This window comes from Phocoena sinus, chromosome 4 (assembly GCF_008692025.1).
Source record: "Phocoena sinus isolate mPhoSin1 chromosome 4, mPhoSin1.pri, whole genome shotgun sequence".
Lineage (NCBI taxonomy): Eukaryota > Metazoa > Chordata > Mammalia > Artiodactyla > Phocoenidae > Phocoena > Phocoena sinus.
Window position 1 is genome coordinate 9934729 of NC_045766.1, and position 22958 is coordinate 9957686.

General features: G+C 45.3%; 1 protein-coding gene across 1 annotated transcript in view; it reads left to right on the plus strand.

The window, feature by feature from the left end:
• RFTN1 (raftlin, lipid raft linker 1) overlaps nt 1–22958 on the plus strand; it is a 204784-nt gene that overhangs the window by 119890 nt on the left and 61936 nt on the right. The window contains exon 5 of the mRNA XM_032631078.1: nt 21235–21583. Coding sequence (XP_032486969.1) covers nt 21235–21583 — 349 coding nt within the window. The remainder of the gene's footprint in view (nt 1–21234; nt 21584–22958) is intronic.

Sequence of the window (22958 nt, forward strand, 5' to 3'; positions counted from 1 at the left end):
CACGGGCTTGCTGAATTCTCTTCATTGTTCTCCTTAATGTGATTTTTTATTAAGCAACTGAATTTTAATATCTGACTTGAGGATTAGAACTTGACCATGTAAAGCATTGTGATTTTATGTAATTTTTAGCATTTGGATCACATGTCACATAAAATAAAATAACAGAACTTGTTATCAAAAAATCAACTTGGGATTTTTAAAAGTGGCATTTAGATGCACACAGAACAGAGTGGCCTGTTGCTGAGTCTGTGGGCAGCCTGTGGCCGTCAGCCTGCCTTCCTTTGTGGTCTCTGCAGAGAAACTGCTCCAAATCCAAGGAATCAGAAACTCTTCTGGAGGCTGGTGGAGAAGACAAAACACTGGAGGGGAAATAGAAAGTAAACCGGAGCAAGGTGGCAGGTCTGTGCCCAAGAACACTGTGTTCTAGAGAGAAATTAGGCCTGGGCATCAGGCTGTCCTCTCAGGAGGACAACTCTCCTGGGTTGCTTTTGGCACCTTGGGAAGGCTACTCTCTCCTCCATCCCCACTTGTTGGTGGGAGGTTGGAGGTGCCAGGGCTCACGTGACTTCACCTGAGGCCAGGTGTTTGGGTGGGCTGTAGGCCAGCCTGGGAGCTCCTGTAGGTGAGGGACAGATGTCTGCTTCTCCAGGACAGCACTGTGGCCTGGGGGCACCTGAGATGTACTTGGCTTCCATAGCTGCTGAAATAGGCCCCAGAGGGAGTCTGCGACGGACAAGGTGGGATAAAGCAGGTTCTGGCTCCCGTTGCCTCTGAACTGTGCTTACAACAGACAGTTGTGTTCCTTTTGGGCTGAGGGTGAAGCCAAAAGGGCTGAAGATCTGAGTGAGTTCCTGCTAAGCCAGCACTTCTTGATGTGTGCTCTTCCTGCAATGTTCCTTGGAAATAGAGGTTCTGGGGACTTGGTTAAGAATCCGCCTGCCAATGCAGGGGACATGGGTTCAATCCCTGGTCTGGGAAGGTCCCACATGCCACGGAGCAACTAAGCCTGTGCGCCACAACTACTGAGCCTGCGCTCTAGAGCCCGTGAGCCACAACTACTGAGCCTACGTGCCACAACTACTGAAGCCTGTGCGCCTAGAGCCCATGCTCTGCAACAAGAGAAGCCACTGCAATGAGAAGCCCGTGCACTGAAACAAAGAGTAGCCGCCACTCGCCACAACTAGAGAAAGGCTGCATGTAGCAATGAAGACCCAACACAGCCATAAATAAATAAATAAAAATAGGTTCTGCAGTCCAGAATGTTTGGGAAACAGGCAGGGTGCAAGCCCTCTTGACGGTCATGATGCTTCTTAGAAGAGTCAAGGCTCTGACAAGGTCTGCAGTAAGAAGCCTGCTTACTTAGCTTAACTCAGCATTTCTCAAAGGTCATTTAAGAACTTTCCCCTTGTCTCTTCTCGCCAAACACCTGTTTATGTCGTGGAGCATACTGGGGAAAATGCACCTAGTCAACGAGGAACTCATGGAACACTTACAAACCATGGACAATCACAGGTGGTCAGCAGATGGCAGGGGCCGTCTTCTCCCTTTTTACAGTGGGTCCCTAATACTGATTGTCTCCCCACCACACAGAATTGCCATAAGCCCACATGAGTAGAGTACTTGACTGTATTTTCTTGGTTCTACTAAAACAGGTTCTTCGGTCCAGACTCTTGGGGTAACTGTGTTTCCTAATCCTTACCCAGACCTCCAATGGAGGGCGATTAAAACTCCCTCCTCTCCTTTGTCACCCCAGAAAGATACGTGCTTGGCACCTCTGTCATCCCTCTGCTCCTTTAATAACAGACATAGCAATCTCCTAACACATCGTCAGCAAAAACTAGGTCCTTGGGTCTGGTGACAGCTGTGGAATCGTCGATAGCGTTTGCTCTGCTGTCTGGGTCAGTTCCAGCTTATCTGACCTCGGTCTCTTGGACTTTTGCTCCTCTTTTCTACTTTTCCCCATTCCCCCACCCCGGCCCTGGACTTCTTCTACCATAGTTGTTAATCAGATCTTCAAATATATTGGCTTTTCCAGCTTTGATTCTCATTCTTTTATCTCTTCCCTTTGGTCCCTAATCAAAAGTGGCGTTTTCAAACTATTATATATAGAATGGATAAACAACAAGGTCCTACTGTAGAGCATAGGGAACTATGTTCAATATCCTGTGATAAACCATAATGGAAAAGAACATAAAAAGAACGTATATGTCTATATAACTGAATCACTCTGCTATACAGCAGAAATTAGCACAACATTGTAAATCAACTATTCTTCCATAAAATCTTTTAAAAAGTGGCATTTTATTCCTTAGTTACGCTGTCCAATAAAAATATAATTTGAGCCCCTGTGTCATTTCAAATTCGCTAGTAGCCCTGTTAAAAAAATAAAAACAAAGGTGAAATTAATTTTAGTAATATATTTCGTTTAACCTAATGGATCCAAGATATTATGTTTTCCATGTGTAACGAGATATTTTATTTTTTTACCAACAAAATCTTGGAAATGTGGTATCTATTTTATACTTGTATCACATCTCCATTTGGATGCCAAATTTTCAGTAAAGTGAAGTGGCCTACAAAATAAAGTTGTGTTTAACAGAAAAATAGTTTATGCAGCTTTGGTTTTTAAATTTAGTTTAAATTCATTAAAATTCAATACAATTAAGAATTCAGCTCCTTAGTTGCACCACCCACATTGCCCATGCTTGATAGCCATGTGCGGCTGGTGGCTACTGTCTGGGACGGCATAGTTCTGTAGGATTCATTTATTTAAACAATTTTCAGTTCTCCGTGTTTTCTAAATTGACAGAAAATATGTGTGATTATGAGTCTTGTCAGCCACAAGAAGAAGCATTTATTAGACAACTGAAAGAAAATTTTCCTCGTGGAAAGATCCAAAAAATACGTTGGGGTCAACTTTACTATATAGCCTTTGAGGAATATATTTGAAATACATCTCCTTTCAGAATATTAATTATTAATTTAGTTCTTCATGCAAACTTTAAATTATCTAAAAACACATAAATTTGGAAATAGTGCTTTCCCCGCCCCATGTTTATATTTCGTGAAACAATTTTGTTCCAACCCTTTTCATGCATCTTTGCCCTTAGTGTCTCTGTCATCACCAGAGGGACTTCTGGGAGTTTCTAACACAGGTTTCAAGCTCATCGCGTTTACTTTCATCCAAATTGTGTGGAATTCGGCACTCTTAAAATTCATGAATGGGGACTTCCCTGGTGGCGCAGTGGTTGGGAGTCCGCCTGCCGATGCAGGGGACACGGGTTCGTGCCCCGGTCCGGGAAGATCCCATATGCTGCAGAGCGGCTGGGCCCATGAGCCATGGCCGCTGAGCCTGCGCATCCGGAGCCTGTGCTCCGCAGCGGGAGAGGCCACAGCAGCGAGAGGCCCGCGTACTGCAAAAAAAAAAAAAAAATTCATGAATGATGCTATCACTGGAAACTCTATCCTAAGTCCTGAGTGCCCATTCATTTGACATTAGGATAGTTTTTTCTTATCCAGCTCATACGTGAATGAGAAATCACCATAATGCAACCACTTACTCTGCATAGCTCTTTTAAAAGTCTCTTTATTAAAAATAACGTAAATACAGGAGAGTGCATAAATCGTAAGTGAGTTTGCACAAAATGTACTCACCTGGGTACCAGCACCCAGGTCAAGAAACAGAACAGCTCAGGGAACCTCCAATGGCCACTCCCATCACCCTGCCTCCTTCTCCTCCTCAAAGGTAGCCTCTGTCTAGTTTCTAACACCAAAGGTTAGCTTAGCCGGGTTTTGAACTTTATGTAAGTGTAATCTTTGTAAATGGCGTCTTTTGCTCAACCCTCTGTCTGTGAGATTCATCCATGTCCCAGTAGCACATTTGCATTCGTGCATAGAATTCCTTGCAGTGTTTTGAAAAGCGATCTCTAAGAAGCATGCTTACTACAGCTCCCCCCAAATTTTGTTTCACGCTATAGGAATTAATTTAAGCTTTATGCTGAATGTATTTACCTCCTTTTAAAAACTCAAATGCATCAGATGACTTCAGTAAATGTCCCAAATCAGCTTTGACTGGTCAGTATTTGTTGTTCAAAATAAAGTGACAGAGAGTCCTTGTCTTGTGAGAGACTTTGTAAAAGGCTGTAAATGTGTGAACTAATTCGCTCTTTCCTGAGAAATAACATTTTGGAGGGGGGAAAACCCAGGGGATATCCAGGTTACATCCTGGAGATGCAGCGTGGGATTATGTATGCACTGTGTATTTCCCCCTTCAGCTCACTGTGAATCGGGTCACCAAGTTGCGTTGGTTGCGTTGGTTCCCCTTTCAGCTCACTGTGAATCGGGTCACCAAGTTGGTTATTGCATTCGGTCTAACTCTTGGCAGGGACATCACTTTTATGAACCTTCTTCCCCCCGAGATACTTGCGTGCCTACTCCCTCCCTTCCTTCACATCTTCGCTCGAGTTCGCTTTCTCAGCACCCTGCCCATCATTTTATTTATTATTGAAGTATAGTTGATTTACAACATTGTGTTAGTTTCAGGTGTACAACAAAGTGATTCAGTTATATATATATATATATATGTAGATATATATGTATATTCTTTTTCAGATTCTTTTCCCATATAGGTTATTATAAAATAATGAGTATAGTTCCCTGTGCTATTCTGTAGGTCCTTGTTGGTGATCTATTTTATATATAGCAGTGTGTATCTGTTTAAAGAGCACCTTAGAGAATTCCCCAGTGGTCGGGACTCAGTGCTTTCACTGCTGGAGCCTGGGTTCGATCCCTGGTCAGGGAAGTAAGATCCCGAAAGCCAGAGGTGCCATCAAAAAAAAAAAAAAAAAAAAGCACCTTAGCCCCCGTCCTCCCCACCCTAGTGATTCCCTTCACTCTATCTCTCTTGTATCTGTACCTCTTTTGCCTCTGAAGATACTTTACTAATTTTACTTAATTATCATGTTTATTATTTCCCATGTCTTTTTTTCCGTGCCGGGAAAAGCGGGGGTCATGTATTACAGGAGTCCCCAACCCCCGGGGCAGCAGCTGGTTAGGAACCGGGCCGCACAGCAGGAGGTGAGCGCCAGGGCGAGTGAGCGAAGCCTCATCTGCCGCTCCCCATTGCTCCCCATTGCTCGCATTACCGCCTGAGCCATCCCTCCCCCCGCCCCCGCCACGAAACCGGCCCCTGGTGCCAGAAAGATTGGGGACCAATGATATAGTAGATGCGCAATGAATATTTATGCAATGACGGAGCGAGACCCCGTGGATTCCCGAGGCTTGAAAGGTGTCAGAACTGTATAGGGACAGAGGTTTTTGGAGGTGAGGCAGGGGACACCAAGGTGACGGACACTCACGTGTTTTCTCCTTCCTGTCACTTGCGGTCACTTTTGTCTGTGCTTGGGGGTGGTCGAAACTTGTTGAGTCAGCCCTCCCTGGAAGTGACTTGGGAGGGTTATAATGTCACCCGATTCCCCTTCATTCTTCCCACCAGACGTGTTTACAAATATGGAATTTGCTGTTCTCACCAGGGAAGTTTCCAAAGTGGCATGTATGGCATGCAAAAATTATATATCTTTTATGGGAGGGGAACATGTTGTGAGTGCTAATTATGTGCTGTCAGTGAACACATGTGGTAGCTGACGGGTTTACAGCCCAGTTGAACTTTCCCATCTGGGTTGTTCGGAGGTGCTGAGCATCCCTGCTCAGTGAGACCTCCTGTCTGCTGATATGTCTGGGATCTAGCACAGATAACGAGTGTGGGAATTTGGCCTGACCTCTTGGCACGTGGAGGGTGGAGTGTCTTGTCTGAGAGATGGAGTTTATCCTGGCGGGTGGCTCTTTCCCCCAAACTGGATATTATGTGGAATCTTTTCGGAGGGTTTTGAGAGCCGGTGTGACAGGGTTACAACCCATGCAAGGTTTTCCCCTCTTCTTCTTTTGGGAGAATTCCCGTTCAAAGAGCCCGATCCCATTAGGACCAGTTAGCAGTGTTGAGGATGGCTTGGGGAGGGGGTAGGGAGGGACTGCTTACCAAGTACTCAATTCCTGAAACCAACTTGCCTCTTCCAGGAGAAATTTGGAACTTTGAAAGCCCAGTTCCAGAATTGTCCCCTGATTCCACTAAAAGAAGCCTACTGCTTAACGAATCATGGGCCGGCATTTAGGAGGGACACATCATTTTCACAAATTTTTGGTTCTCTTATGTGTCAAATGAGTTTTTGCACGTCCGTCATCTTGCATATTCTGTGATTGTGTGGTCAACCTGACTTTTAAATTATTCCTCCCTCATTATCAAAAAAAAATTATTGATTAATTCTGGTTTTTAATGGTGGCGTGCTGAATTCCAGTGCCACATGCCCTCATTTTGTGAATCTTGCTGGGCACATCTTAGTATTCCCTGTGATCTTCATCTAGTAAATCAATGTTTGTTGACTGACAATGATTTTTGTCTTCCCCCTTAACTAATAACTGTGATTGGAGTTCGGTACAAGAGCTATTATTTTCCTTTTTTAAAGCTAAAAGTAAATATTGCCTTTTAACACTCCAATGGAAAAAAAAATCTGTTGTAAGGAAAATCTAAATGATTCACTTATGACTTCTTAAGTGTTTAAAAGACTGAAAAATAAGATAGATGACCATTTTGTGAGTGGTGCTGTAATCTGTAGAAGTATGTTTGGACCAATGGCCCACATATTCTAATAACTATTATAAATCTAGCCTAAGCAATAAGAGAAAATAGGCTAAACCAAGGTTTCCCATCTAATTAATTACTTCCCAGTCTATGCGTCCATTCTGTTAGCCTTATAGCAGCATTCCTAGGTACTGAAAAGGTCGCTGTGGAGGATGGCTAGTAGGGATGTTATTGTTTGGGATAGCAGGGATATTATTGGTGCAGTAGTAGAGAGCTTGCTTTTTTCCAGCTTTATTGAGATATAATTGACAAATAACATTGCATAAGTTTAAGGTGTACAACGTGATGATTTGAGATATTGTTAAATGACTACCACGTTAATCCAAAGTTACCATTTCCCATGTGTGCTGAAAATATTAACATCTACTCCTTTAGCAAATTTCAATTATACAACACATACAGTATTGTTAACTACAGTCATCGTGGTGTCCATTACATCCTCAGAATGTATTCATCTTACAACTGGAAGTTCGTACCCTTTGACCAACATGTCCCTATTTCCCCTGCCCCCCTAGCTCCTGGTAAGCACCATTCTACTCTACATTTCTTTGAGTTTGACGTTTTTAGATTCTGCATATGAGTGATATCATCCAGTATTTGCCTTTCTTTGTCTGACTTATTTCACTTAGCACAATGCCTTCCAGGTCCATCCATGTTGTTGCAAGTGGCAGGATCAGCTTCTTTTTCATGGTTGAATAATGTTCCATTGTACACACATACCACCCTTCCTTTAAGTAGGGACGTTATCGTTGGCAGTGATAGGGATGCTATTGGTGGGGATAGTAAGGATGTTATTGGTGGGGTGATAAGGACGTTATTGAGTGCAGTATACCTGAAGAGACAGAAAAACTTTAAAAGAAAGTGTTTAAATATATTCTTGGTAGAAATAAATTTAGCTTTTGATGGAACTCTTCATCGTTCAGTTGGGGTGGAAACTTTATTTCAAAGACTTCCCATTTTGAATGAGAGATGCTGTGGCCACTCTGACCTCTGAGACGCTCCCCGGAGGGCAAGGGAAGATTCTCTTTATGACACCTTAAGGATACAGATGGATTTTTTCCCAAAGCCTCAAGCACAGGGTTTCTCGGTGACTTTTTCCGAGTCTGATGGTGCCTGGGAACGTGGGCATCGTCCTGTGGCGTTCCTAAATAGTAAGACATAATCACTAATTCATGTGCTGTGCGTTTGTAACATGTGATAAACAAGAACCGAGCCTCCGTGTGCCTACGGTTTTGCTCAGCCAGTTAATAACGTAAGGCACGCTGCGGGGGCTGTGCTTACCTCTGGGGGCCCGCCTGTGCCACCAGTTCAGATGCATCGTCACAAACTGAGAGGCTAATTACAAATAACTCTTACCTCTTTATTAAAACAGGTCCCTAGAGGCCCACTCCCTGGAAGTGTTCGTGTTATCCTTGTTTACATTTCCACATGTTTGAGAGCGCCCCTAACAGCATCCTTTATAAAGACTGTGGATTTGACTTTAAGAAAGTACTGCAGTCTGGTATCTTCCCATAGGTATGAATTAGTGAGGATTACTGTATTTTAAGAGAATGTCTATTGCTGTGTCACAAACCACCCCCAAACATAGTGGTTTACAGTGACACCATTCATTGAATTTGCTCACAAATGTGCAACTTGGGCAGGACTTGGCAAGGCAGCTAATCTTTGCTCTACATGGTATCCTCTGGTCAGTGGCTGGGGAATCCACTTTCAAGATGGTGCACCCAGGGCTTCCCTGGTGGCGCGGTAGTTGAGAGTCCGCCTCCCGATGCAGGGGACGCGGGTTCGTGCCCCGGTCTGGGAGGATTCCACATGCCGTGGAGCGGCTGGGCCCGTGAGCCATGGCCGCTGAGCCTGCGCGTCCGGAGCCTGTGCTCCGCAACGGGAGAGGCCACGACAGTGAGAGGCCCGTGTACCGCAAAAAAAAAAAAAAAAAAAAAAAGATGGTGCACCCATACCACTGGCGAGTAGTTGCTGGCTACAGGCCTCTCCATAGACTGCTTGGGCTTCCTCAAAACATGGCTGGGTTCTTTGCCCAAAACAAAGTGGAAGTTCATGGAAATTTTATGACCAGGCCTCAAAAGTTACACAGTCTCCTTTTCACTTTACTCATTGGTCAAGGGCCATACTGGTCCAAGGAGACACATATAGATTCCACCTCTTGTCGGGGGAGTGACAAGCTTCCAGGCTGTCATGTGGGATGAGAGATATCTTTGGAAAATACAACCTGCCACAGACATGAATTCAGACATGCTATGTTCATTTACTAGGGGAGAAATTTGAGACCATTTGGGGCTCATATGGAATACAGAAAAAATAAAAATGAAGGCAAGAAGTGGAAATAAGGAGTTGAGTATTGAATATAAGGGTTATTGGGTATTGGAAATCATCTTTAAGTGTAATTCTCAGCAGTTGTAAATGGAAAGTCCTCTCCCCCAAAAAACAACCACCCTATTTGTTACGCAAAGAGATCACATATCTTCCCGAGATCTGAAACTCTCAGATCATTTTCATCTTCTAGAAAAACCATCCCAGGGTTCTCCAGGGTATTTACAAAAAGAACAAGAAAACATTCATTTCTTTAGCACACTGTAATGGAAACCATCTCCAAGTACTTAGTTTCACTGCTCTGTTTACTGTGAGGGTTTCAAATGCCATTAGGACTGTGTTATATTTTTGCTGGTCTGGAGTCATGGGGACAGAAAAGGGTTTTTTTCTTTTTTTTTAACTAAGGGTTAAAACTAGGACAGCATTGGTCCAACAGCGCCAGCTCAACATTTTGTTAAAGTGCCTTTCATTAATGTTCTGGAGGCCTATGTAAATCAGGCAATGGTGGGGAAAAAAAAAGTCATGGATTCTGGATGTTAACGCAGCAATGTGGTGTGAAGGGAAACATCTGCTCCTGATTAAACTTCTTTAAACTCAGGTTCTTTTGCCTCAGTCACTTAACTGTGGTGCTGAGATTTGAGTTCCATGAAGACTCTCAAACACGTTTTCCAGAACATTACCAGGAGTCTTAATAAGCCCTTGAGGTTCTTTGCCCCCAAGCTTATAATTCCAGGGTCACTGCTATTACCAAAGGATAAAATTGGGGCTGTCAGCATCAGCAGTTCCAGGATTCTAGATTCTAGCTGGTTCTTTTTTTCTTTTTTCTTTTCTTTTCTTTTCTTTTCTTCTCTTTTTTCTTTTCCTTCCCCTCCCCTCCCCTCCCCTTCCCTCCCCCCTCCCCTCCCCTCCCCTCCCCTTCCCTCCCCCCTCCCCTCCTCTCCCCTCCCCTTCCCTCCCCTCCCCTCCCCTTCCCTCCCCCCTCCCCTTCCCTCCCCTTCCCTCCCCCTTCCCCTTCCCTCCCCTCCCCTCCCCCCTCCCCCCTCCCCTCTCCCCCCTCCCCTCCCCCTTCCCCTTCCCTCCCCTCCCCTCCCCCCCTCCCCTCCCCTCCCCTTTTCTTTTCTTTTCTTTTTCTTTTCTTTTCTGGAAATGCACTGTCTTAGTGCAGTGCTTTTTGAAAGAAGGCCCAGTGGAGATGCCCAGTTATGAGGCATTTTTTTACTGTGATGACAAGTACTGATATTAACGAATTGTTTGCCTCTGCATATTTTCTTCTCCTGAGGGGAAGATGACCTGGTTTGTTAGGAGATGAACTGGAAACCCAAGGACTGCCATGTACCTGCAGCCTCAGTTTTCTTCACTGTTAAAATGATACAAGTAGCGAACAATGTGCACATTTCACAATCTCAAAGAGTGTATTTGTAAAACATTATGGCCCCAGATGGATATTTCCTGAACTGTAGACCATAGAAGTTTCCTTTTCAGAAGTAACCTCAGATTCTGCAAATTTGATCTCCTGACTGTTCACTGCTTGCATAAACATTTACTGAGTACTACCAGGGACCAGGAAACTGTTTCAGATGCTGGGGACAAAGCAGGGGACAACACAGACAACACTCCTGCCCTCATGGAGCTCTCATTCAACTGGGAAAGACAGACAATAGTTTAGAAATGTGGAAATAAGTGATACGATGAAAGTTAAACAAAGAGATTGCTGAAGAGTGACTGGTGACCATTTTTTAGGTTGGGAGTCAGTGAAGGCCACATGGGAAGAAGGCACCCTGGTGGCAAGGAGAAACGGTCGTGGGGAGGGGAGGGAAACAGCATCCCAAACAGAGGAAGCTGCAGACGCTGAGGCCCTCAGATGGGAACGGACTTGGAGTGTAAATAGCGAGGTGGAGGAAGTGAAGGAGCGTGGGGTAGGTCTCACGGGGAAAGACAGGACAGGAGAGCTGGCAGAGGGGGCGGAAGGACTGCAGGACAGCCGAGTCCACTGCCGGTCTAGATGGAAAACCCTGAGCTGTTCTTTTTGTGACCGTGAGTGGACTGGAGGGACCTGACCTTTGTGGGAGGGGCTAGCCAGAGAAAGCCAAGGATGTAAGGGGCAGGAGGGATGGCTGGCGGAGGGAGCGGGTCCCATGCTGGACAGGGAGGGGTGAGGAGAGCTGTCACCTGTGTGTTTGGTACCTTTTAAAAGCAGCTTTCTCGGTCCTCACTGCTGGTCGCGTGTAACGAAGTGACCCTGTGTCTGGGTTAGCTTGGACAGTTTTAGCTCATGCCTGTCGTCACAGACTAATTATTGATAGCTTCACCTTTTGCTTTCAAAAGTGTCAAACTGTTTAAAGTTTGCACGACAGTTTACCAATGTTTCAACACACCAGAATCTCGTGGTGTATCACCTTTTAGTCCTGGACTGCCGTGTCTACTCTGGGTCTCCCGTCTACCTCGCCCATCCTTCCCCATGGCAGGTGTAAGCTCTTCTGGCCTCTCCCACGAGCCCTGCGGTGACTCCCGGGCCCCCAGCCACTCTCTTCGCCTCCCTCCTTTTACCCTCCTCCCCCATCCATACCACATCCTGTGGAAAGATTAATTTTGCTTGGGAAAGGGCTGATTATGTCACTGCTGCCAGAAACCGTGATGGCATCTCATTGCCTCCAGAAAAGAAGTCCAGACTCTAAAGATTCAACACTCTCCAAGATCAAGCCCTGGTATTTCACAGTATAGCTTAGAGTGTAGGACATACTATAGTAAATACACGCTGTATAACAGGTGGGAATATGGACTCTGAGGCCAGACTGACTAGGTTTGAATCCTACCTGCCGTTTGCTAGCTGTGTGCCCTTGGGCAAGCTGTGCAACCTCTCTGTGTCTCAGTTTTCTGATCTGTAACATGGGGATGAGAAAGAATATCTACTGTTATTGTTACAAAAGGATGAAATGAGTTAATCCACGCAAAGCCCTTAGAAGAGCTTTTGGCACATGGTAAGCTCTCGGTAGATGGAAGCTACTGTGATTATGGATTTTTGGTGCAGGACGTTTGTCCTTCTCTGCATAACTTAGGACGCTTTCTTACCTCTTTGCCTTTGCTAGCCTTGTTCCTTCTTGGATTCTTTCCCCCAAACCATTCCGTATGCACATATTTTACCTGTGGGTCAGGTTATTTTACCAACCATGGATTTCAACAGCCACAAGACTGACAAACCGTGAAGTCTGTTGCACATCCTTCGACTTTCCCATGCGACTCTGATGAAAGTCTCTTTAAATGCTTTGCTGACATAAGCTTTTGAGGTTGATTTCTCCATTTTCTTTGTGGGTGTGCACTGGCCCTAGCGGAAACCTGGGGGCATCTTGTAGCCTTGGTGGGAGATGCAGATCCTTCTGAGGACCTGTGACTTGAAGGTCCCTCAGTTTTCCTGCCTGGATGATGCCACGGTCTTTGCTTTTGCTCCAAGATCCTCTTCTGAGCACGTCCATGCAAAGTTCTACTGATGGGCAGACATTGAGGGAGATTAGGGATTTGCAGGGATCGTGCAAATCTGCCAGAGGTGACCCGTGTCTGCCCCAGCTCATGACTCTCTGTTGTGTCCTCCTGATCTGGGTGCCTCTGCTCTGTGTAGGGGAAAGCTTGGGGGTTGGACACTGACTCCAGAAAATATTCCTAAGAAATAATCTTCAATTCTACCTCAGTAAAGCTGGGAAAAGAAATCTTGAGCAGACCCGATGGAGATAAAGATAGCCCGAGAAAAGGAGAAGAATGCTGCATCTCTGCAGACAAAATAACCTGGAGCATTGACACAGGTTCCACTTTGACCAGAACATATCAACACTGTTGTGATTGGTATGGCCTTACTTGCTCAGTTTTGTTCAGCTTAAATATTGGTTACCTTATATTCTCTTCTTCACGTTAGTACACGTGGGTACTGAACAAATTTCAAATTTTATTTCCCATCAGATGATGTATCTACATGACAGATATTAAATATGTATTTCTTCTGCCCTGAAATTCCTTTTCTTCTGAAAGCTTCTTTGTTCCCACAATCCAGCTCTGTGAATTCCATAGGAGCTACCCTAACAATGGCCAGAGCTGATTGGCCCAGAAGTGGACACCTGACCTAAGCTGAGCCAATCAGAGCCCTTCCCTGAGATCTTTTACTTGTGTGTAGCCAGGAAGTTTTGACATTCTATCTCCAGTGGCTAAGCTATGAGCAGAAAAACTTAGAAGTTGACAATGGCCATAGTTTCTGCCACATGGAGAAAATTGGTCCTGGAAGAGAAAGAAGAATGATGCTAACAAATAAAGAAAAGTAGGGACAAAACCTGGAGCAAGTTTCCTGACAGTGCTGGAGATGCTGGTCCCAGGTCTTCCTAAGATCCTGCTCTGGCCCTACCCTGCTGGTGCTTGCTCTTTGAGACACAATTGGATTGCTCCCCACAGATAGGTCTCTCCTTGCTCACCTCTCTTTTGCATCTCTGATTTAGACTTTTGACATTAGGTTGGGATCTTCTGGTGGGTTGGTTTTCACGGGGCTTTAGAAATTAGTTGAAGATCTTTGAGGGAGCTTAACAGCACACCCCCTCTTAGTTCTGTTGATTTCCCATGAACTACATTTTCAGTGAACAGTGAAATTATAGGCACAATCTGAGTGAAAGAACCGAATCAGTTAACACAGGTAAGGAAGGCCAGTAAAACTCCTTTTGTCAGGACTACCTTCCCTGAACCACCGAAGGATGTATTTGTTCTCTGCTCCTACCCCAGTGTTGGACCCCATCTCTTCCTTTTGCTTTTAAGGGAGTTTACAGTTTTCTAAGTTCTTCCATCATTTCCCAAGCTTCCCACCAAATCACTCCTAATAGCAGAGGAGAATAAAATAGTACCTCTTCCTTCAACCTCAGCCTTGCCAGGGACTTAAGGGGGCAAACAGTGGTCCCTCAAACTGAGCATAGGCAGGTTGAGAAGGAGAGATCACATGGACTCTTCAGAGTCTCTGAGTTGCCCCTTAAGTTAGATCAACACATATTAAACTCAAGGCGTCAGGAATAGTGCCTATTTGCCTCCCCAGCACCTAGTGCCCAGCACATAGTAAATATTGAGTAAGTAGTTAGTGAATGAATAAATGGGTATTATTATCCCCATTTTATAGATTAGGAAACTGAAGCTCAGATAAATCAACTGAGTTGACCAGTAACATAGCTAGTGAATGGCAGGGTTGAGTCCAAAGCTTTAGGTCTCAGACTTCTTGTCTAGGGCTCATTCTGAGACCTCTCAGTCACTGAAAGAGAAAACCACAACACCAGAGGTCTACATGATCTTTCCTTGTGGCCTCATAACGGAGCTAACACACAGCAGCACTTGGTCAAAGTTTCAATTCCTGAGGCAAACTGTTAACACGTCAGAACTAAAGGCAGCTTCAGACTTGAACTAAAACCCATGTTATTTTTGAACCTCCACTTTCAGAAAGTTGGTACGAGAGTTTAGGCAACAGAAGATGAGAAGGGTTGTGTGTGTGTGATAAAATATTCACCGTAAAGACTCATGTGTAACCGTGCAACCCAGAACAGCATCTTTGCGCCTGTTCTTGACATACGGTACATGCCTCTGTTTGTAGGTTCCCTATGTATGGCATGGATCCCCAAAGGCTTTAAAATGTCAGCTGTCATGAAATGGTGGCCCATGAGTTATGAGGAGGGTCACAGTGGGCATTGGTCTGGTCTAGGGTCCATTTGGGATGTTTGTGTGTGTGTCTTGGTCTTGACCCTATATTATATGCATCTGCAGTCATTACTGAAAGCTCTGTTTCCATTGCTCAGTATTTCATATGGTTTATTATGCCCCACAACAGCACTGTCTATCCAGTAGAACTTTCTGTGATGATGGAAATGTTCTATATTTGCACCAAATGTTCTATATTTGCATCCAATACTGTAGTCCCAGCCACAGAGGCTATCGAATACTTGAAATGTGGCTGGTGTGACTGAGGAATTGAATTTTTAATCTTATTTGAATTAATTTAAGTTTAAATAGTCATACTTGGCTAGTGGCTACCATGTTGGATAGTATAGCTCCATATTTTTAAGAGGTCAGTAAGTTTCTGATTCCTAGCACTAATTAGCTCATTATTTATAGGGATTCCAGTAAGTTCATCCTAAAGTTAGAAACTGCTTATAACTTATAGAAATTAAATCTAACAGTTACAGATTTAATTCTTTCACCTGCAAATATGGTGGGGAGATTTCTTTCACCTGGGCAATGGTGACTGCTCTCCACCTTCTTGTACACTTCGGCCTCTCCCTGGGACCTTTAATCAACACCAGATTGAGTCCTTCTTTGTTCCTGTTTGGAGCACATTTCTCTTCCCGCCTTTTGGGAGCTCTTAGCCATGCCTTCCTTTCACACCCACTCCGCTTGGAATTTGGAGACCTCTAGCAGCCTGCCCTGTGTGGTCTTCTTTCCCTCACTCCCTTCACCTGCTTTTCTCCTCTATGACATTTCTCCAGAGAAACAACTCATAGGGTTATCTATCTGTCTATCTGTCTGTCTATATCATGAGACTGGAATTGAGATTGATTTATTTTAAGGAATTGGCTCATGTGATTGTGAGAGCTGGCCAGTCCCAAATCTGCAGGGCCATTTGGCGGGCTAGAGGTTCGGGTGAGAGTGATGTGGCAGCCTTGAGTCTGAAGGTTGAAAACTCAGGCAGATTGTCTGGAGGCAGAATTCCTTCTTCTTTGGAAGATCTCACTCTTTGCTCTTAAGGCCTTCAACTGATTGGGTGAAGCCTACCCACATTATAGAGGGTGATTTGCTTTACTTAAAGTCAATTGACTGTAGATGTTAATCACATCTAAAAATACCTTTACCGCAATTTCTAGGCCAGTGTTGACAACTGGTCACCGTAGTTTATCCAGGTTGACACATAAAATGAACCATGACACCTTCTTCATTAGATTCAGACCAGATTGTCCCGGACTCCCTCTAACCCTTCACCTGTGCCATCTCATATGGCCTGTGGGTAGTCCAGTTCCTACTGACCCGTCAGCAGGAGTCTTTTCTGCTCCTTTTCCTGTGTTACTTATGTCTTTCATTTTTCCCAAACTCAACCCATGTCCCATTTCTCCCAAACTCAACCCATGTCCCATTTCTCCCTAACTGGTTTTACCCTAGTTGATAAATGTACTCTAAACAAATATGTGTATAAGACCAGAAAAAGTATATATTTGCACTCAGACGCAGCAGCATGGTATTCATTTTGAAAGTAGGGTAACAGACAGGACGTCCTAGAGTATCAGGAACTATCCCAATGTCATGCTGTTATCTTTAATCAAAATGATTCTTGAAATATATAACCAAAGATGACATCATTTGCCAACGCATCGAGCCTTTATAGAAATAAAGTTTTCAAAAAGAAAAAATAAATCTTTTTCACATCATGATCTCTGGTTTTAGGTTGGGAAAATATAGTTACCATTGAATCTGTTCTTACTCATCATAGATCAGTTGAATGAAGTCTTGGGTCAGTTGAAAACGTTAATATTTGATGCCTAAACCAGCAATTGTTACTCCTTTAAGCGTTGGGGGTGGGATGGTTTTTAAATGCAGCCAACATGAGAAAAGGTGGATGAGGGTGTATTTCAGTTTAAACTCGTATCCGACTGGGCATCTTGGCACAGTTTGGATCGTGTAATGTGGAAGAGCGCTGTCCTGAGGGTGCACCAGTTTGCATTAAGATGCTCAGAGTCAGATCTGGGCTTTGCCATGATCTAATCACAGATGTTAGAGAAACTCTTCGGGCATGCGTGTGACAGTCTGTGGGGAATTCCTTACCCAAAGTGGCTTGGATATTCAGGATTTGATCTTCTGTATGGATTCGATTCCACGATCTTGAAGACCTGGTGTAGCTTGAAGTCATGGTGGTGTCCAGCCGCTGATGAGCCCCTGAAAGTAAAGGGATCTGAGGTGTCCGGAGAACGGGGGAGGGATTCCAGAAACATCGTGGGATAAATCTGGCAGGATGTGGTGAGCAGTTACACAGGGTTACAGAAAGGGAAGAACTGAAGAAGATGCCTTTCCTCCAGTGTGAGGGACAAGGTCCACGGTAGACCCATCAGCTGTGATCATTGGTCATGTATGTCTGAGCTCCAGAGGAAAGTCAGGACTGGAGAGTCCAAATTTGGGAATTATTAACATATGACTAGTGGCTAAGTCCAGGTGAGTAGAGAAGGTTCCCATGGGGAGTTTGGGGTGAGGAGAGCTGGTGGCCAGGGATGAGCCCTGATGAACACCATCTAGTGCCCACCTTTCTGATGTGCGTGAGACTTGCTTAATGAAGGTTAGGAATGACCAAATGAATACATGAGTGAATGAGAAACAAACAGGATTCAGTTTGACAAACACAGTCAAGTGACATTACGAAAAAGAAAAGAAAGACCCTGTTCTAGGATAAGGTAGAAAACCAAAGGCGTCAGGGCCCCTAGGGTCTAGCCAAATATTGATCTTTTTTTTTTTTTTTTTTGCAGTACGCAGGCCTCTCACTGTTGTGGCCTCTCCCATTGTGGAGCACAGGCTCCGGACGCGCAGGCTCAGGGGCCATGGCCCACAGGCCCAGCTGCTCCGCGGCATGCGGGATCCTCCCAGACCGGGGCACGAACCCGTGTCCCCTGCATCGGGAGGCGGACTCTCAACCACTGCGCCACCAGGGAAGCCCCTAAATATTGATCTTTATAAAATCTAAATGCGGGTCTTCTAGTTAAAAAAGACTACTCACCCTTTCTGGTAAACAATTTGGCAGCCTGTACCAAGCCTTTGAAAAGCTGATATCCGTTGACCCATTAATTCCACTTCCAGGAATCCACCCCAAGGAAGTAAATAGAGCTGCAGACAAAGATTTGTGCATGAAGGTGTTTCATATTCTTGAGACACACTTTCCCTGGAAGGTTTGCAACGCGGAGGGGGGAGCATCTTTACCATTTAACTTGAGCATCTTTTTAAAAGTTTTGATAGTATTCAGTACTAGGTGCAGGATACCACATTTTCATTAATGTTTAAGATAAAAGATGAGCATTCAAAGAAATCTTGTGCTTTGCCCTCAGACCCTCACCCCTCACCTCCTCTGTCTCAAGAGTTACTATGGGGCTTCCCTGGTGGCGCAGTGGTTGAGAGTCCGCCTGCCGATGCAGGCGACACGGGTTCGTGCCCTGGTCTGGGAGGATCCCACATGCCACGGAGTGGCTGGGCCCATGAGCCATGGCCGCTGGGCCTGCGCGTCCGGAGGCTGTGCTCCGCAGCAGGAAAGGCCACAACGGTGAGAGGCCCGCGTACCGCAAAAAAAAAGAAAAAAAAGAGTTACTATGGTGGGAAAGTTAGGGACCTGTTGCTGTGGGGTAAAGTCAGAGCCTTTGTTGGCTTGGTATTCTGTGACATCGATGGTGTGGCCCTTGTAATTTCCAGTCCAGCCTCATTTCTGTGCACTCCTGGCTTCTCATGTCATGTTCCAGAAATGTTTCTAGAAATTTCTTCAATACTCAGGCTGTTGCACACCATCAAGCCTTTGCCCGTGATGATCCGTCCATCTCTTTACCTGCACTGCCCTGTCCCTTTTTTTCACCTATCTGGTGAACTCCTATTCATCCTTCAAAGCCTCCCACAGATTGGGTCCCCTAATAGGATTTGTTTAGCACGATATTTTGGGGAAAAAATTGAATTTGAATGTTGTCGGTGAGGCATGCACATTCCAGCTCTGCCACACCCCTCACGTCTTCTAGTTGTATTGTGGTCTTACTCCATTTCGTTTATTACAGCCCTGACCTTCTGTGAGAAACGTCTCAGTGTCCCCTTCAGGCAGAAGTAATCTATACCTTTCTATACCTTTATATCCATTATTGCGCTTAGCACCCTCTATGAGAAATTTCTGGAATATTTACTTTTTTCAATTATAAAGGTAATATGCATGCTTATTAGATAAATTTTGAAAAATTACACACAAATATTATACAGCTGTCATACTGTGTCTAAAAAGTGTAGAATCTTGATTTTTTTATATAACATTATAATATAAGCATTATTGTGCCATGTTAGTATAATATTCTTAAAGTCTGTTTACAATAATTGGCTGAATCTTTTGAGAGTCAGGACTCCTATTTTGTATCCCCCAGAACCTAACTGTGATGTTGGTTTGAGCCAGTATAGGGACTTAATAAATGTTTGTTGGAGTCTAGGGCTGAAAAATCAATTGGTCTCCATCCCTACCTTTTAGGAGCTCATTCTGGGAGAGGAGACACATTTCCACTCATTATGTAATATATTCATTCATTCAACAGATACTTATTGATCACCTCCTATATGTCAGACAAATTACTAGCTTGTTACGCTTCTCTCTTCTTGACCAGGAGTCTTTCCTTATTTTGTTTGGGACTGTGAAATCCCTTGCATTTCTCTTTTCGCTTGTGCTGCCAGGAAGCTCAGAGCTATGCTTTGTACATATTACCTTCCCTCAACCTAAGGCCCTTTGGTATAATTATCTCCTCAGTCTTTTCTTTTAAAACTTTTGTGACCTGTATGTTGTTTTAGAAGCTTTCCAAAACAATTTCTAAGAGTAGATAGATATCACATTAATGGGTAAAAAATGAATTTTCAGGATGGAAAGGATGACTTTAAGTTTTTTTTTTAAGTTTTGAAGCATGAATTGAGCCAACCATGGGCATTTGTGTGGGCACGTACATATCCAAGAACTGGATGCTTTGACATGTATCCACTTGACCTTGTACTTAAGAGAATGAACTTGGGCCCAAGCCAGACCTGGCTTTGAACCTGGCTACCCACAGCTTGCTTTATGACTTTAATGTCTCTGGGCCTTAGCATCCTCATCTGAAATGAGGATCGTGATACCATGCAGGGTCATTCAAGGGTTAAGCAAAACAATTTATATGAAGCACATAGTGTAGGGCTTGACACATAGTAGGTCTGTGATAGATGACAATTAATACTGTTGTTATCATTACATCTAGCACAGGCTAGACCTTACAGAAAGACTGGGCTGTACATTCGTGTAGCTGCTCCAGGCCATTTTCTAGAATGGCCAGTGTTGAACTAAAATGACCTCCTGTTTTAAGTTAGGGTGGGTCATCCGGGGAGGGCTGCCAAGGCTTGCTTCTCCTTTAGAGAGTAGCTCTGTGCTGGTATTTCTTACTAATTCTCAAATGACAGGAGAAGATCACTGCAGAAGCCTCGAGATTTTCTGAGGTCATCCACTTGGGAGTTGGTGACTAAGACTCACAGAGCTCTGAGGTCTCCACCTCCTGATTTATTTGTAAAGTGACTTCAGCATTCTTGCCCAGAAAGTCCCCTAAAGCCCATCTTCTAGTTTTGGCCAGCTCTTGCTTGATTTTATTCGGCTACTACTTTCAGTTTGTTTTCCCTTATGACTATTACACTCAATTGCCTGGGGTATATTTTAGGGAGGGGAGCGTTCACGGGGTACAGAGCTCAGTGTGGCCATCCGTCCCCCATCTTGAGGCTTAGGAGGTGAGAAGGTGCCACCTGTTACCTGGACTGGATGGTGGATGCAGAGTCATGGGTCAGCCCAAGGTGATGCCCGTGGGCTGGGTGTGGACTGATATCCTCAGATGTCCCCTCTTGCGGGGCTGCGTGTGTCAGCTTTTGCGCGGTGGTGATTCTCCCCACCTCTGCCCTTCTCTGCCAAAACAATTGTTTCAGAGAGGAAGCTCTTTGGGTCATAAAATGTCATCTGGTAGTTAGTATATGGTTATATAGACGTATTGAGTTATATAGTAGCCTGATGAGCAGGAAGTAGGTGATTCGTCAGAAAAAAAAAATAACAAGAAAATAAACTCTTACCAAAATGAACTTCCTCTTTCAGCCACTCTTTGTTCCAGCTCATCCTTTTAGAACCTTCTTCCAGCTTCTTAGAAAACAATTGTCAATCGGGACTAACACAGTGTTTCAAAGAGAGGCCGTCGCAGCCCTTCATAGCCAAATGCATTATTTTTCCATAGTTTATAAAAAAATAAGCCCCACACTCTCTGTCCCCAGTTGGGCCAGGGTTGGGGTGTGGGCGCTGCCTTGAAGACACGGAACCTTTGCCAGCTCGAGAGACTTCATGTTCAAACAGAAATGTCCCCAAGGCCTCCCTGAGGTATTTCGTTGCCCCTTTGCTAGAACATCCCATTCACTTGTTTCCCTTCGTTCTGTTTGCCTCACAGATCCAGGAGGCTGCGAGTCGGGGCCTGAAATTTGTCGGGGTTATACCTCAGTACCACTGCCCTGGGCACTCGGCAGGTGGCAGCCCCCCAGCGGATGCCCGGGATGCGACAGAGGAGCCTGGCAGGTGTGTGGCTACAGAGAACCTGGGGGCTGCCGACGCTCCGGTGGGGATGGACAGAAGCCCAGAGCCCGGCCGGGACCCGAGAGGGGAGGCGCCCACCACCCAGCAGCCCGGCTCGCCCTCGGGAGCCGGGGTTGGCACAGAATCCCCTCCATGCGGGGTGAGCGAGACTCTGGATGGACCGGATGGGGACCCACTGGAAGGGCATGGAGAGCCACTCTCGGGAAGTAAGTATGTCAGTGCTGGGACTCTGACCCGCTGAGAGAGAGGCTGCTAGCTTGTCAGTAATCCCCTTGGCATTTTAGGAAAACGAATGGAACTAGAGTGTAGAGGGAGCGGTCCATCAAACAGGAGAAACTGTCAAGCTGTTTTCTGGGCCTCCTGACTGTTTCCTGCCTGAAGCTGTGACTTCCAGGGGTGTGGAGGGGAAGGGGGGGCGGGGCAGGGGGGCAGAACCACATGACGTTGACTCGTAGTTGCTCCAAATGGTCACGTGTGAAGTACATTCTAGAACGGGAGGTCGTTTCTCCCGCACGCTCTTGCACTGCCCCTGAATTACCCCGTGTGAACACAGGAAGTGTAAACTTTGCTGGGCACCAGTGCAGAAAGCAGCCTCCACTTTTGGACCCCTTGTTTTGAATATCTGCCTGAAGAAGGAAATCAAGAAAGCCAGCTGAGGACAAATTGTGCAGGAAGCTGGTGATTCAGCTCACCCAGCTGTAAACAGCCAGATCTCAGGGAGTTGTATAGTTGACAGATGAGCACCGTGGAAAGAAAACTGCCAAGGAGAGGCCACCAGTAAGTGACTCCGCTGAATCACATTGTAACGGCCGTCGGAGCACGCCCTTTAGGTTGGGGATTTCAACTAGCGACACAACAAGGATGATAATAGCTGACGTTTATTAATACTTCCTGTGGACCGGGCGCTGGACCAGCAAGCTTTCCTATAACTATCTCTTCATTTTTCCTATGATGTGGGTGAGCTCTTGCATCATTGCCCATTTTACAGCTGAGTAAACTGAGGTTCAGAGAGTCCATCTGTTGCCCAGGCTGGAAAGAGATCTGATGTGTGAGCCCAGGCCCGCTCTCTGCCTGGTCTTTCCTGTGTGGTACTCAGACAGACGAACAAGGTTTACTGAGGCCCTCAGTCTACAGGGAGCTAAGTTTCTCTTCATTTCCCCGTGATTCCCTTTCATCTTCCTTCTCCAGGAAATCTAGCCTTGAGCCATTTCCTGAGAGCCAGGCCCTCGTATGAGGTGCATGGCCTCTTCTAGCCTTTGGGAGGTGACAAGTGACAAGACTGACAGGAGGCGGCCACAGGTCTTACGAAGCCTTTCTCTTTAGGCCTTCCTGGATCATCTCCCTGGTTAATGTTACTATTTACGTACTAATACTTGAAGTTAGCCTCTTAGAAATGACGAGGAACCATTTATACTTTGAGAGTAGAAAAGAGGGTGAGGGGCTCCCTGGCTGTCCAGTGGTTAAGACTCCACGCTTCTGCTCCAGGGGGTGCGGGTTTGATCCCTGGTCTGGGAACTGAGATCCCGCAGGCCGCGCGGTGCGGCCAGAGGAGAAAAGAGGGTGAAATCGTTTTTCTTGTTA